General features: G+C 43.3%; 1 protein-coding gene across 7 annotated transcripts in view; it reads right to left on the bottom strand.

The window, feature by feature from the left end:
* Positions 1-15,737, bottom strand: part of LOC124264713 (trafficking kinesin-binding protein 1-like) — an 83,099-nt gene that overhangs the window by 3,289 nt on the left and 64,073 nt on the right. For all 7 annotated transcript variants that reach the window (XM_046699482.1, XM_046699484.1, XM_046699487.1 and 4 more), the window contains 13 exons: positions 14,597-14,673; positions 9,149-9,265; positions 8,291-8,391; positions 7,837-7,933; positions 6,660-6,738; positions 6,128-6,258; positions 5,441-5,515; positions 4,436-4,656; positions 3,917-4,129; positions 3,190-3,336; positions 1,381-1,511; positions 811-957; positions 232-346 (listed from right to left, as the gene is read on the bottom strand). In XM_046699482.1, the coding sequence (XP_046555438.1) occupies positions 232-346; positions 811-957; positions 1,381-1,511; positions 3,190-3,336; positions 3,917-4,129; positions 4,436-4,656; positions 5,441-5,515; positions 6,128-6,258; positions 6,660-6,738; positions 7,837-7,933; positions 8,291-8,391; positions 9,149-9,265; positions 14,597-14,673 (1,651 nt within the window). The remainder of the gene's footprint in view (positions 1-231; positions 347-810; positions 958-1,380; positions 1,512-3,189; positions 3,337-3,916; positions 4,130-4,435; positions 4,657-5,440; positions 5,516-6,127; positions 6,259-6,659; positions 6,739-7,836; positions 7,934-8,290; positions 8,392-9,148; positions 9,266-14,596; positions 14,674-15,737) is intronic.

Raw genomic sequence — 15,737 nt, 5'->3', positions numbered from 1 at the left:
TTACCACTTTGTGAAACCCTAAAGCAAAGGTACAGTAATGATGAACCTTGAAACACAATCAGGGAGGAGGGCATTCGAAACCATGATCATGGGTTTCCAAAGTGCCCAAGGGAAACAACTCTGTACATTGAATTACTGGACTAAGCCACCCATGGCCTGAGTTTACAAAGAAGTTTCTCTCTGATGCCCAGGGCATCAACCAGCTTGTTTGACGTATAATTCTCTGCTCACCTTGCTGATGGGGCCAGCATAAAGTAATCGTTGGGATTCTTCACCATGGAGTCGGTCAGTGTGAAGATTGTGGAGCTCTCCTCAAAGCGCCGACTTGGACATTCAGAGATATCATCTGAAATTAACACAAACTCTTCTTCAGCAATGCAGACATCAAAGCACTTCGCAACTTTCCCCAAAAGATACTGCAACGCTCTGGCAGTCACCGATCCTTTACTTCAATACACATTATGATATCTGTAGCAGTAAGACCACTCTTTGACCACAAGGCTATGATGATTGAAACTCAAGGTCAGAGTACGGGAGTTACGATGGCTTTGTGGAACAGTACCTTGTTTACAGTCATTGAAGTTCATTTCTTATCACAAAAATATTTCTGCCATCATCAAGCAATTTACTAACTACAAGATTGGATAACAGCAATTTCATTTCCACATTTTTCAAACCACAAATTGGCTTAAATCTTGACAATAAGACAAGACTTAAAAGCTACAGATAACTGATGGATCCTGCAGTAGTCAATGTATTCAGATCTTGAACAGATATATGTGAGTACAACATTAGACATCTCCAACGTACCATCTTCCTCAAAGTCGCTGAGGGTGTACACTTCTTCCTGCAGGTCTAGGTTCCTCTCCCCCTTGATCTGCACCCCGGGGCGCTCCTCGAAGATGCCCCCAAGGTTGGGTGTAGCCAGCTGCTGCCACTGCCGCAGCGTAGCAGAACCTGCAATGTACATTGGTTTGAGTAAGACAGGGTTGTATGATGCTAGGTTTTGTCTTGGACTCAACAAAGTATTTCAGTTTTTCGGGGCTGCTTTAACCACTAGGCTACCCCACGCCCGGTTGACACACAGAAATGTGGCATCCCTACAAAATGTTGGACAGGTTAACACAAAATTGCACACTCAAGTGTAATAACATTAAATCCTGGTGATCAAAATATTGATTCTTTCTTCCCATGTAGAATATAACACAGGGCCAGATTGTTCCGTTTTGGTCAACATTTTTGAAAACAGAAATAGTATACTTTCATGCTTTGAAGGACAAATTGCCTAAAACATAATTATTATTCATTTTTAACACAACTTTTGGAAACCAAGAAGAAAGATATGTGTCCTGAAGTTGGACTAATGAAAATGTTACTCACCTTCCAGGGGTTTGACAATCTGCAGTTTGTCAGGGATCTTGAAGTAGGAGGAGGAGGTGCTGCCTGGGAAGGAGAGGAAGGACAGACCACTGCCAGGGGACGGCACACTCTCAGGGGTGCGAGGTGTTGCACTAGAAGACAATAAACATGCTTGTTTCAGATGGAATGTTCACAGTGATTACTATCCAAACACGTACTTACTTTGTCAGCGAAGGTTTTAACCTCTACATTAGGTGATTGCTGTGGCATCAGACTATGTCAGTTACATAATTTAAATAGTTCACATTTCTGTTCTTATCTGAAGAAATAGCAGTCAAACAGAGAAAACAATATGTCAACTGTTCATATTTTGTTTACAGATTGATAGATTTTGGCCAAACCCATGAAATGATACATAAACTAAATGTGTCCTGCTGTGTCACTGCCAAGTCATATGTGCCCCATCAACCCTCATGTGTCTCCACCCCATCGACCCTGTGTCCAACCCATAACCCTCTCTATCGTACCTCCCTCAGTGTCTTCACCCTCATGTGTCCCAACTCCTCCCTCGCGTGCCTCTCCGACTTCCTCTCTCACATGTCCCTCCAACAGCCTCAATCATGTGTCCCTCCCTTACATGTCCCTCCCACCCCCTCCCTCAGGTGTCCCTCCCCACCCCTTCCTCACGTGTCCCTCCCACCCTCCCTCACTCAGGAATGGCAACAGGAAAATCCATTTTCAGCTGAAAACTTAACTCTCTTGGATCCGGCATGGGAAAATTGCCATCCCTGCTCACGTGTCCCTCCCACCCACTCCCTCAGGTGTCCCTCCCACCCCTCCCCTCACTTGTCCCTCCCTCCCCCCTCCCGTACATGTCCCTCCCACCCCTCCCTCAGGTGTCCCTCCCACCCCTCCCTCACGTGTCCCTCCCACCCCCTCCCTCACTCAGGAATGGCAACCCCAAAACTTAACTATGTGGATCCGGTCCCTCCCATTGCCATCCCTGCTCACGTGTCCCTCCCACCCCACTCCCTCAGGTGTCCCTCCCACCCCATACCTCAGGTGTCCCTCCCACCCACTCCCTCACTTGTCCCTCCCTCCCTCAGTCCCTGTCCCTCCCACCCACCCTCACCCATGTCCCTCCCCACCCCTCCCTCACGTGTCCCTCCCACCCCTCCCTCACGTGTCCCTCCCACCCCCTCCCTCATATGTGTCCCTCCCACCCCATACCTCCGTCCCTCGTGTCCCTCCCACCCCTCCCTCACGTGTCCCTCCCACCCCATACCTCAGGTGTCCCTCCCACCCCTCCTCCCTCGTGTGTCCCTCCCACCCCCTCCCTCACGTGTCCCTTCCACCCCCCTCCCTCACGTGTCCCTCCCACCCCACTCCCTCAGTGTCCCTCCCACCCCCTCCCTCAGGTGTCCCTCCCACCCCTCCCTCAGGTGTCCCTCCCACCCCCTTCCCTCAGGTGTCCCTCCCACCCCCTCCCTCACGTGTCCCTCCCACCCCATACCTCAGGTGTCCCTCCCACCCCCTCCCTCACGTGTCCCTCCCACCCCATACCTCAGGTGTCCCTCCCACCCCATACCTCAGGTGTCCCTCCCACCCCTCCCTCACGTGTCCCTCCCACCCCTCCCTCATGTGTCCCTCCCACCCCCTCCGTCACGTGTCCCTCCCACCCCCCTCCTCAATGTCCCTCCTCCCTCACCGTGTCCCTCCACACCCCTCCCTCAGGTGTCCCTCCCACCCCTCCCTCAGGTGTCCCTCCCACCCCTCCCTCACGTGTCCCTCACACCCCTCCCACCCTCCGTGTCCCTGCCCGACCCTCACCTCGACTGGCTGTGTTTCCTCCTGTCCTCATCTTCCCTGTAGTCTCTCTCATTCAGCTCATTGGCTCGTCTCATGGCCAGACGCTTCAGGGATGTCTCCAGGTCATTAGAGCCGGGGATGCCAGGTCGACCCAGGTCAGGGTTGGATCTGATGGAAGGTACGTAGTTCTGATATCATTCAGTTTCAACAATAGCAAGTCTCTGTCATGAGGCAGTTCAACACAAACCTGGGGTGTTTTCGACTTTAAAACATGCCTGTGGTAGTTGGTCTTTTCATGAATAATGCAATTTTGAGATATTTTGAAAAAGGACACCTCATGTCCTGCAATTGCAGCCTGTAAGAAATTGTTGCTCAACCATACTACCCATGAAGAGCCGGGTTAGAATTGATCTTCAGCAATCAAGTTGTAAGAGACGACTAATGGGATCGGGTAGTCAGGCTCGCTGACTTGGTTGACACATGTCATCGTATCCCACTTGCGTAGATTGATGCTCATGCTGTTGATAACTGGACTGTCTGGTCCAGACCTGATTATTTACAGACTGCCACCATATAGCTGGAATGTTGCTGAGTGCGGCATAAAACTAAACTCATTCACTCGACCAGACCATCCAGTGGTTGATAACATAAGCAGCCTCGATGCCATCAGGGTAAGATCACACATAGAATACTGGGACCCTAGTCCAACATTCATTCTAACAAGATGTGTTTGAAATGTTCCACTAACCCATGCAGGCTGTCCAGATCTGCACTGTAGCCATCAGCAGACTCGGTCTCAGACATGTAGAAGGAGGCTCTCTTCGAGTTGAGTCCTGATGCAGAGTCACTCTCGGCTCCGCTGGGACTCAGGGAGTTGGACCCAGGGGATGCGCTGTTGGGGCTTTTCTTGCTGGCCTTCTTCGCAGCCTTGGCTGTCTCGAATATCTTCCAGTTGTGGGCCCTGACAGGATATATTACGTGTTACTCAGTATGTATGACTATGGTGACTAGCAAATGTAGATTCATATCATAAGGTATAAAAGATGATGACCAAACAGATATTGGAGCATGATGCAGAAATTACCGAATTACACATATCAAAATATATTATCCGAAAGCTTTCTTGCCATATTGATTATATACTTATTCAAACTATCATTGACTCGGCTACCTTGGACAAGAATAGATGCAAATGAGAAGGTTTGGCAGATAATGAGAAGGTTTGGCAGATAATGAGAAGGTTTTGTCACTGGATTATGCTACATACTTCCTCTCTGATGGGGAGAATCCTTTGGGGTAGTCAAGGTCGCTCCTGAGAGACAGCTCCAGCTCGGAAGCCAAGGAGTCGGACGGGACGTTGAGCAGGGAGCTGGACAGATACTGGCGACTGACGCCAGGGCGCTGCTTCCCTCTCAGGGTCTTCAGCTCCTCCTGGGCGTCAGCCAGTACCTCCAGCAACTCATCATACTTGTCTTGGCGGTAGCCGAGCTGCGAGGAAAGGAGAGAATAGTTGAAAGTGGTAGCTTGTTGCCATGGTTACATAGCAAACATAAGAATGATGCCACATTAAGTGATTGAGTTTAGTTTTACGCCACACTCAGCAATATTCAAGCTATATGGCAGCGGTCTGTAAATAATCGAGTCTGAACCAGACAATCCAGTGATAAACAAAATGAACATCGATCTACGCAATTGAGATACGATGACATGTGTCAACCAAGACAGTGAGCCTGACCACCCGATACCGTTAGTCGCCTCTTACAAGCATGGGTTACTGGAGACCAATTCTAGCCCAGATCTTCACTGGTCCACATTAAGTGTGTGAAGATTGTTTTACAATACTGTCAGCAATATTACAGCTATGAAAATATCATAATGAATTAAATCGTGTATTTGTACTTTGTCAAGGAGACTAGCAGCAAATGCTGCTAATAAATTACATTCCCCTAAAACAACTTCACATTCTTCATGAGTTATCAAATAGAAGTGACAATTTTCATTTAAACTAAAATATCATCACACTACTAAATCGCTGCAAACTGGACTTGTTATTTCTGTAGATCACAATGATTTTTTCTCCAGAATATGAAAATTATCAATATCATTTGAACTTTTAAAAACACCACCCCAAAACTATCCAAAGAAACAAACAAATAAATAAAAATGGCAAATAGTACAGACAAATATTTTGTTATTTCAGGCCAAACCAAAAGACCAAATCTGGTGGGCAGGTCGTATCTGGTCCTATAAGAAATGAAATGAAGATGCCTACCTCTTTAGTAAGCTTGCGCTGGGACTCCTGGGAGGCCTGCAGGTGTTTGGACAGCTCCATGTTCTCAATGGTCAGCTGCAGACACAAATCATACAATCTAAATACAGGACACACTGTCGACTTGGACATAACAGAACACATCGACAAGAAATTAAACTAAGTCTGAGATTATCTCCCCTTGTCTACAATTCAGAGTGTCTTAAGTTGATGTGAATGAGTGAATATGATTTTATGCCACTTTCAGCAATATTCCAGCAATATCATGACATCGACGTCAGAAATGGTCATCACACTTTGAACCCATGAGGGAAATCGAACCTGTGTCTTCGGCATGGTGAACAAATGCTTTAACCACTAGGCTTACCCACAGCCCATATAATGTTAAAGTTAAGAGGGAGCTACTCTTCATTACATCATCAACCATCTCCTGCACTGAAGTCTTGGTTCCTGCCTGTTCTTGCACTGCATCATCTTTATGAGGTAATACGGTAACCTACATGAAACTGTCACATTTACATTACATTACTTGTTTCTCGAAACTGTGTAAGCCAGATGTACAACATTGATCTCTTTGGCCTTGAATTATTTGATGCCTACACATTTTCTACACTGACATGACTGTACAATAAGTGTAATATTCATATTTGGTGTATCCACCATAAATGCAACAATGTTTTATCTACTTACACATCGGACTCTCTTCTGCAGGTCGACAACCTGTGCCAACAGTGCTGTGATCTCCTCCTTCTGTCGGGCGGACTCCTCGGACTTCCGTGCACACTCCTCGGCAAAGGTCTCCACTTGCATGTTGACCTCCGCTGTAATGAGACAGTTAAACATGAATAGAAAAGGTCAGGAAAAGAAAAAAATTCTGGGTGTAAAATGAGCTAAAATTAGTTTTTCCCTGCACATTCTGTTAACAATTTTTTTTAAAATTCTGAAATCCCTCCCTACCAAAATGTCAGGTATCCCTCAAAATATAAAATGTTTTTTCTCTACTACCTGCCACCCTCCCATGCTTAGCGCACCAAGTCTCTGCCTACATCAAGTCCCCATTTCAGTGAGTGACACGGGTTTGATACCATAGTCAATCACATTATGTTGCAGGAGTGCCTTTTACTGCAGTGGGAAATCTAAGAGCTTTGGATGGTGGCAAACGTAATTAGGGTGAATCTGAGATTCGAACCCGTGATGACAGGTAAACTGAGTTGGTACTGACCCAACTGGGAGAGACAGTCCTCCACCAGCTTCTTCTCCTTCTCCTCATAGTTGGCGGTCTCCGACTTCAGCTGGCTGCTCTGTAACATGACGAGATGGTATGTTAGAGGGTCTGTGCCTGCTTCATTACCAGTATTAAGGGTATATACCAACATCTTGTGAGATTTCTCGACTAGACAATAGTCCTGATACATCATAGATTACAGTGACACCTGCAGTCACACATATACATCGACATCTTGTGTTTGTTTTGTTTGTTGTTTAACGCCGCACTCAGCAATATTCCAGCTAATTGGGGGCGGTCTGTAAATAATCAAGTCTGGAGGTGAGGTGAGGTGAAATTGGGTTTAACGTCGTGCTTGAGAATATTTCGCTCATATGACGACGTGCATGCGTGTGTATGTGTATGTGTGCGGCTGCTTGTACTAGCCCAGACTTAAGCTGGTTTTATAGTGCTAGCCCACTGAGATACCATGACACAGTGAAGCATGAATATCCCACTCAGACACATTATACTGACTCCGAGCCGACCAGTCCTTGTTGTACCCATTAATGCCGAGCGCCAGGCAGGGACCAACAAGTACCATATTTTAACGTCTTTTGGTATGATGCGGCCGGGGATCGAACCCGTGACCTTCCTGCTCTCCAGGCGGATGCTCTAACCACTACACCACAGAGGCGGTCAATCAAGTCTGGACAGACAATCCAGTGATCAACAGCATGAGCACTGATCTATGCAATTTGGCTATGATAACATGTGACAACGCATTAGTCTTTAGAGAGCACATTAAGAGATTTAACAACAGATGAAGGCTCTATATCAAAATACATTATAGCATCCTGCGAGAAGTCAAAACTACAAAAACCAGTGGTCAATGTTGTGAGCATACCATTTGGGTTGTGACACTAAAACAACCTGGGTCCATCATGTGTTATGACACATGGTACTACACAGGTGTCTTAACATGTGTCAGCTGATGTTTTCTTTCTCCAATGTATGCACATAAACTGATACTTGTTATAATATGCTTCAGTCATGAAAGAAATGACAAATAGCTACAGAATTACAAAAATATCCTTGTGATTTAATAAATGGAGACATCTTACAGTACTCTTTAAGTGTATGATTTATGATTTTATAATCAGAAGAAAATGTTAGTGCAAAACCAAGATCTCACCTCAACTTTGAGGTGTACATTTTCTTCCTCTAAGCTTGACACCTTTTTCTGCAGTGAGTCAATGTTAACCAGTTTGAGGTTGAAGCCTTTGCTTTCACTGAAAATATATTTATACATTACAATCATTCAACTCAACCGAGTTCGTGAAAAAGTGATTTTAAATGATTCTTCGTTTTAGTATCATTGTAAGGTAATAATTGTTGTCAGCTTGGTACAAAAACATGTATATTTATCTTAATGGCATGGTGCAATTTGATTAATGTGTATTCACAATGTATATTTTATCAATGTATTCTATCTGGGAATCCAAAGGGAGATATCATGAGGTATTAGGTACTATTCTATCTGGGACCCCAAAGGGAGACACATGAGGTACTGGGTACTCTCCTGTCTGGGAACCAAAAGGGAGACAAGCTTGGGATGATCCCCTTAATGGTATAAAGCAGGAACATACCCAGGTGAGCTTGCATCTGACTCTGCTTCATTGTCGTAATCTTGACAGTAAAACTTGAGGAGTTCATCTTTCATAGACACATCATGGCGGAGCTGGCTGACCTGAAAGGAAGTTTAAACATCTTATTTTATATCTGTTATGACGTCTGATGGACAACCCAAACTGAACACACGATGGTCACTGGTATGAGCACACGTCCAGCTGAGTCAAACCAAAGGGTTGGTCTACCAACCAGACAATGTACCTGACAAATCTCCACTTGTGAGATACACAGTGAGTGAGTGAGTGAGTGAGTGAGTTTAGTTTTACGCCACACTAAGCAATATTCCAGCTATATGGCGGCGGTCTGTAAGTAATCGAGTCTGGACCAGACAATCCAGGGATCAACAGCATGAGCATCGATCTGCGCAATTGGGAACCGATGACATGTGTCAACCAAGTCAGCGAGCCTGACCACCCGATCCCATTCGGGTCTATTCTACCCCGGATCTTCACGGGCCGTGAGATACACAGAACTTACCAGCCAAGCAATTTCAATGAAAGACCTTGGACTACAAGAAAGAAGTTTGTGAGAGAGCTGGTTCAACACAGTAGAGAAAAGTATTTCAGCCTGAAGTAGCAGAGGCCTCCATGTCACCAGGTGGGCAGAACCTGCATGGTCATGGTGCTGACAAACAAACAATCTGTCTGAATCTGTGATATGAATGCTAATCAGCAGATCCTGACACAGCTAAAGGACACAACTTCACAGGAAGGTGCCAGTGATGACATGGCCAAAAATGCAAACAAAACACGGCCTGGGTTGACAAATCTGGGTCACCATGGCAACTCCAGCATAACAGACACAGCAGACATTACCTTGTCATTAGTTGCAGACAGTTGCTCTTCAAGAATATCACTACGCTCAGTCAAGTCTTTATTCTTTTCAAGAAGGGTCTGTCCAATTCTGGCTGCAAGTTCTAAGTCACGCTCTTTCTGTTAAAAACAACAAAAATTGATGAAGGTACACCACAGGACTATTTCATATCATAGTACATGTCATGTATATATAAAATTCATCAGGTTTAATGGACAAAACAGGTGTGCCTGCCTCAATCAATCTTATACAAGCTGTCCCTTTGAGCATACTTGCCACACTGGGCCTGAACCATGCCGTACCATGACAAAAACAGCTCCATTTATGCATTTTAATAACTCATATCAATTTGTTATACTTGACTGGACATATTACCCACATCAATTTTTAACTCAGGAAAACATATTTCCTTTCAAAATTTAATCAACAGGGGCATATGTTGCACTAAGGGAAGGAGATTTTGGTTTGGTATATTTGTTGTTTTATGCTGCACTTTGCAATATTCCAGCTATATGGCGGCGGTCTGTAAATAATCGAGTCTGGACAGACAATCCTGTGATCAACATCATGAGCATCGATCCTCGCAATTGGGAGACAATGATATGTGTCAACCAAGTCAATTAGCCAGACCACCCAAACTTGTTAGTCGCCTCTTACAACAAGCATGGGTTGCTAAGGACTATGACTAGGACTAGGATTTCATTGTAGAATATTCAAAATGTTCATCACTTATCAGTCAGACCACCTTTAAAGATAACACACTTGTTGGTCATAAAGTCGAACAGTATCATCCAGTTAGTCTTTGCACATGCCATAGCTTTGAAGCAGCCAAACATTCCTCCCAGCTTGTACAGCTTGTATATTGTTCTTGTGGTGTAATATATGGGATAAAATATAGCTTTGACTGGACGCATTTTTCCTTAAATCCACAAACCAGCAGTGAAGAAATGCATTATTGATTTGAAGGAGGCTAAAGGTTATCAGTGGACTTAAAGGGGTAACTATGCTCAAGGTAACTGGCTGTCCATATAGGTTATCTGCTTAGTTAAATATCATGATTTACTGTACGTTATTTATACTAAAAAAAAAAACGCTCTACATTGTTAAATGTGTTTCTTCTTGAATTGTGTTGGCTAATAACAATGCACTAAAATTCTCTGACTTCTGACATGTTTTCGTCACTTTGGAACAAAACCCGAATGTCAATATCATACCAATACTTACAAATTTAACAAAAAAGCATTATGGGTTTGACAAAAGTATTTCTTGAGCTAATCAGTTCTAATGTTGACCAGTACTGCATAAGATATGGTAAAACAAATTATCTGGGGCACTGCCCTTTAAAACATGATAAATCCCAGCCCATAAACAACACCACTGGGAAGCAGAAAAACTCTACTGGAATGTTCTTCCTGTTTGTGGGGTTATCAGAATGAAAATATTCTATATTTGAACAAGGTAATAGCTTAATCTATAAATCTTTCCTTTTTTTCTGTTTGTTGCAAAACAAGATAAGACGGTGATATATTAGAATTCAAAATCAGCAGTGTAGTGATTTTTTAAAAGGTATTGTATCTGGGACACTTACTGTTGAACAATTTAAAAACATATAGTTGTACTAAGGCCATGGCAGAAGAAATATTTGTTGTCAAAGGACGAGTGTGTAAGTTTTATGACACTTTAGCATTATTTCAATCGCTTGTTGGCTTAATATTGGATGAAACCTGATTGGTTGTTGTTGTTTAACGCCGCACTCAGCAATATTCCAGCTATATGGTGCTGGTCTGTAAATAATCCAATCTGTACCAGACAATCCAGTGATCAACAGCATGAGCATCGATCTACGCAATTGGGGTACGATGACATGTGTCAATCAAGTCAGCGAGCCTGACCACCTGATCCACCTCTTACGACAAGCATGGGTCACTGAAGACCAATTCTAACCCAGATCTTCATGGGTCAATGATAATTTAAAGTGAACAAGTCTGTGGACCTTCTGTTAGCAATGTCCTCATTAAAGAAGTACATTTTTCATATAACTAACAGAAAACATATTGCAAATGAGATGCATTTTGAAATAAAATACAGCTTTCTGGCAAAAACATGACTCCTAAAGAATAAAAAATAATAATAATAATTTTGGAAAAAATAAATCATAAGAACCTTTAATCAATTTTAAGCGGCCTTGGCTTGACATGCATGCTTATCATATGTGAAATGAGTGGGCTTTTACAAATGTTTCTATTTTCAGACTGGCTCAAAGGACATGAAAAAAACCAACTACTGATAAGAGAATGTAGGGCATGGATCATGAAGTATAAGAAGTACTGATATGAATGGCTGTATGATTGTAGTTTCTGTTTGAAGGACTGACAAATACCATTACATGACAGCTGTCCCAGATAATGGAGATAAGAGGCAGCGCCTGTCACACACACATGTGCAACTTGTGGTGGCGTGTCATGTATGTCAGGGGGAGACGCAGTTTGGCCCGATTTGGTGCCAATTTCAGTTGTCTCATGTTGGTAGCTATTAAGTGTGCCTATTGTTGGTGCCTATTACAGGTGTCTAATTGCAATGATTATTGTGGATGCCTTTTGCTGGTACGTGTTGTGGGACCATTTTATTTGATTTTTCGGTGGTGCCAGTTAGGGAGCCTATTTTGGTGGTGCCAGTTAGGGAGCCTATTTTGGTGGTGCCAGTTAGGGAGCCTATTTTGGTGGTGCCAGTTAGGGAGCCTATTTTGGTGGTGTCAGTTAGGGAGCCTATTTTGGTGGTGCCAGTTAGGGAGCCTATTTTGGTGGTGCCAGTTAGGGAGCCTATTTTTGGTGGTGCAGGGAGCCTATTTTGGTGGTGCCAGTTAGGAGCCTATTTTGGTGGTGCCAGTTAGGGAGCCTATTTTGGTGGTGCCAGTTAGGGCAGGCCTATTTTGGTGGTGCCAGTTAGGAGGCCTATTTTGGTGGTGCCAGCCAGGGAGGCCATTTTGGTGGTGCCAGTTGCCAGTTAGGGAGCCTATTTTGGTGGTGCCAGTTAGGGAGCCCATTTTGGTGGTGCCAGTTAGGAGCCCTATTTTGGTGGTGCCAGTTTGGGAGCCTATTTTGATGGTGCCAGTTAGGGAGCCTATTTTGGTGGTGCCAGTTAGGAGCCTATTTTGGTGGTGCCAGTTAGGGAGCCTATTTTGGTGGTGCCAGTTAGGAGCCTATTTTGGTGAGGTGTCAGTTAGGGGAGCCCTATTTTGGTGGTGCCAGTTAGGGAGCCTATTTTGGTGGTGCCAGTTAGGGAGCCTATTTTGGTGGTGCCAGTTAGGGAGCCTATTTTGGTGGTGCCAGTTAGGAGCCTATTTTGGTGGTGCCAGTTAGGAGCCCATTTTGGTGGTGCCAGTTAGGGAGGCTATTTTGGTGGTGCCAGTTAGGGAGCCTATTTTGGTGGTGCCAGTTAGGGAGCCTATTTTGGTGGTGCCAGTTAGGGAGCCTATTTTGGTGGTGCCAGTTAGGGAGCCTATTTTGGTGGTGCCAGTTAGGGAGCCTATTTTGGTGGTGCCAGTTAGGGAGCCTATTTTGGTGACTAGCATGACTGCCTATTTCAAATGCCTGCAGAGTGAGGGGCAGATTGATTGTGAATGAAGAAAGTGATGTGAAGAGGACTTCACAGTCAACAATATTACGTAGGCATGAAATGATTGATGATGTCAGTTTAGACAAACCAGGGGACGATAGCATAAGCACAGAGGATTTCCTTTTTACACTGCCTATGTTCCTGACCACCCAATTCACATTTTAGTCAAATCTTATTGCAACCATGTTCCACAATTAGTCATTTGGTTCTTGAATCAAACCATGTGAAAAACAACAAATAAAAGCCATACAAATTACAAAGTTCATTCAGTATGGCCATTTTAACTTCAGTTTATCAGAGTTTATCCTTATCAATTGTCGGTCAATCTCCCGGCCCGTGTACTTGGCACCTGAGTGGGTCATGTGGTAACTGTGATGACATGAAAAGGTGGTAAAGTTATTCAACCCATGTAACTTACGCAACTTAGTTGTCTGGTGCGTGTAATTATAGCACATGCATTTGGAAATAACATATCAAGCCAGACTTCTTCACACAATATATTTCAGAATACATGTTAATTATATTGGATCATTAAGTTGGAAACTTGTAAGCTAAAATTACTTAAATTAGTTCTGAACAAGCACAACTTCTTAATGTCTCATTTATCAATATTCCAAATACAACACGAAACTCAAATCATCAGGTTTGGACAATTGGTACCAGTGCCTGAAAGCTAGAGCAAAGATCCATGCTGTCACCCAATCCTCTTTAGGTGTTCTTATGACAAGCGTGAGTGAGTGAGTTTGGTTTTACGCTACTTTTAGCAACATCACAGCAGGGGACACCAGAAATGGGCTTCACACATTGTACCCATGTGGGGCATCAAACCTGGGTCTTTGGCGTGATGAGCGAACGCTTTAACACTAGACTACTCCATTATGAGTAGCCTCTCTTATATGACAAGAATGGGAAATACAAACTGGGCTTTACCTTTAACACAATAGGCCAACTCAGGGTATTCATAACATACAGATTACACTTCACATTAAGACAGACAGACAGACAAACACAGTTCAGATTAAATATGCTATTAATTCATCTCAAGAAACAGGTATAGTTCAAAACAGAAATTCAATCCTCCAAAATACTACATTGATCAGGTTGATTTAGAACTCTCTGGTTAGGCATTATGCAACAATGGTTATCAGAAAGAACATTCCCACATTCTTCTTTATTTTGGAAAGTGCTTTGAAATGGGAAACAAGTTCATGTTTGTAGGTAACGTGGGAACATTTTACCTCTCTGTGAAAATCACATGCCAGATGTTTGTATCCTTAGTTAAGGCCCAAAGCAATTACATCTGTACCAGGGTAAATGGCACATTGTAGATGTGTATAGTGTAGTGAGTGAGTGAGTATGGTTTTATGCTGCTTCTAGCGATATTCCAGCAATATTCCCACAATATCAAGTCGAGGACACAAGAAATGGACTTCACACATTGTGTCCATGTGGGGAATCGAACCAGGTTCTGCAGCATGACGAGCAGACGCTTTAACCATGAGGCTACCCCACAGCCCCTGTGTTGAAGGTAAATGCACCCATGAAGGTGTGGGGGAGAAGGAAGTAGTTTCAGCCAAACATTGTAGATGTGACTAACATGACAGGGTGGTCAGTCTTGACAACTTGGTGAAATAAATGTCATCTTTTCCCACTTTGATGCTCATGATGTCAGTCACTAGGTTGTCTGGCCCAAATTTGATTACTTCCATACCGGTGTCATATAGCTGAAATATTGCTGAGTGCGACAAATATTGAAAAGTGTACAAGTAAATGAGTATACTGCCCTTGTTCAAAAACCGGATTTAATTAAAATGTTACAAAAAGCAAAATGTTACCTCTTCAAGCATACGAGTAAGAGCCCCAATGTCATTGTATGTGCGGGTCATCTGTGTTACCCGGTCCGCACATAGGACTGAAATATACAAAATAGGGCGTTAATATATGTCAATAACTTGTCAGGAAGCAACATCATTCTTCAGGCTGCTCTGAAAAGATTGAATCAAATGTATTAAAACTTTCTTGTGGTATCCTCCAAGCATGATCAAAGGCAGCTGTCATCATCATCATCATCATCATCATCATCATCATCATCATCATCATCATTTTGTTTAAAATAAGGACTGCACACCTTAAATGTTTTCCATTTAGAGATATCACTATACGTCTACCTCAAGTATCAATTCAGTAACCTGTGAGTCATGATATGATACACATATCAACATTTCACTGTTTTAGCACGAAGATCTGTAAGTTTCACAATTCCCAGCTGACAACTGGTTGTTTGTCAGACTCATTCTGTTCATTAGCTCAAAAACATTTTTCATAGTGTTTTTCTTTCAAGATTCATAATTATGTATCATAAGATGAAAGTTTTGCCTGTCAATGTCAATTCTTAAAATGGAAATAAAGTCAATAAAAAAGAAAAAAATTAAAAGTAGAATTACTACAAAATCAAAACTTGAATCAATACATGGGAGTGATATTGTGTATCATACTGGCAGATGTAAATCTGTGACACATCGATAGATTTGATGCACTGGTGGATCATGACACTCCTAGTTCCACTGCTTCCATTCACAACAAAAGAATTCAGACAGCAGTACCATGCCATACTTTGACTCTGTCCGTCATACAACACTGGACAAGGAACCATATCAATAATTAAGTACAAACACAGTGCGCCACCTGAAAACAATGCACCACATACAACAGCTAAAGCTTAGGATTCGCTAAATAAATAATACACACACTTCAACATCAGACCATTGAACAAACCAACAAATTAGAGTGAGTTTAGTGTTACACCGCTTTTAGCAATATGCCAGCAACATCACGGCGGGGGACACCAGAAATTGGCGTCACACACAGTACCCATGTTAGGAATCAAACCAGGGTCTTCAGCGTGACGAGCGAACGCTTTAACCACTAGGATACCCCAAATTACTTGGGTTGGCACATGGCATTACATGACTAAGA

This window comes from Haliotis rubra, unplaced genomic scaffold (genome assembly GCF_003918875.1).
Source record: "Haliotis rubra isolate DU_JTF1 unplaced genomic scaffold, ASM391887v1 Scf94, whole genome shotgun sequence".
Classification (NCBI taxonomy): Eukaryota; Metazoa; Mollusca; class Gastropoda; order Lepetellida; family Haliotidae; genus Haliotis; species Haliotis rubra.
Note: the sequence above shows the minus strand (reverse complement) of the source record. Positions and strands in the feature narration are given on the sequence as shown.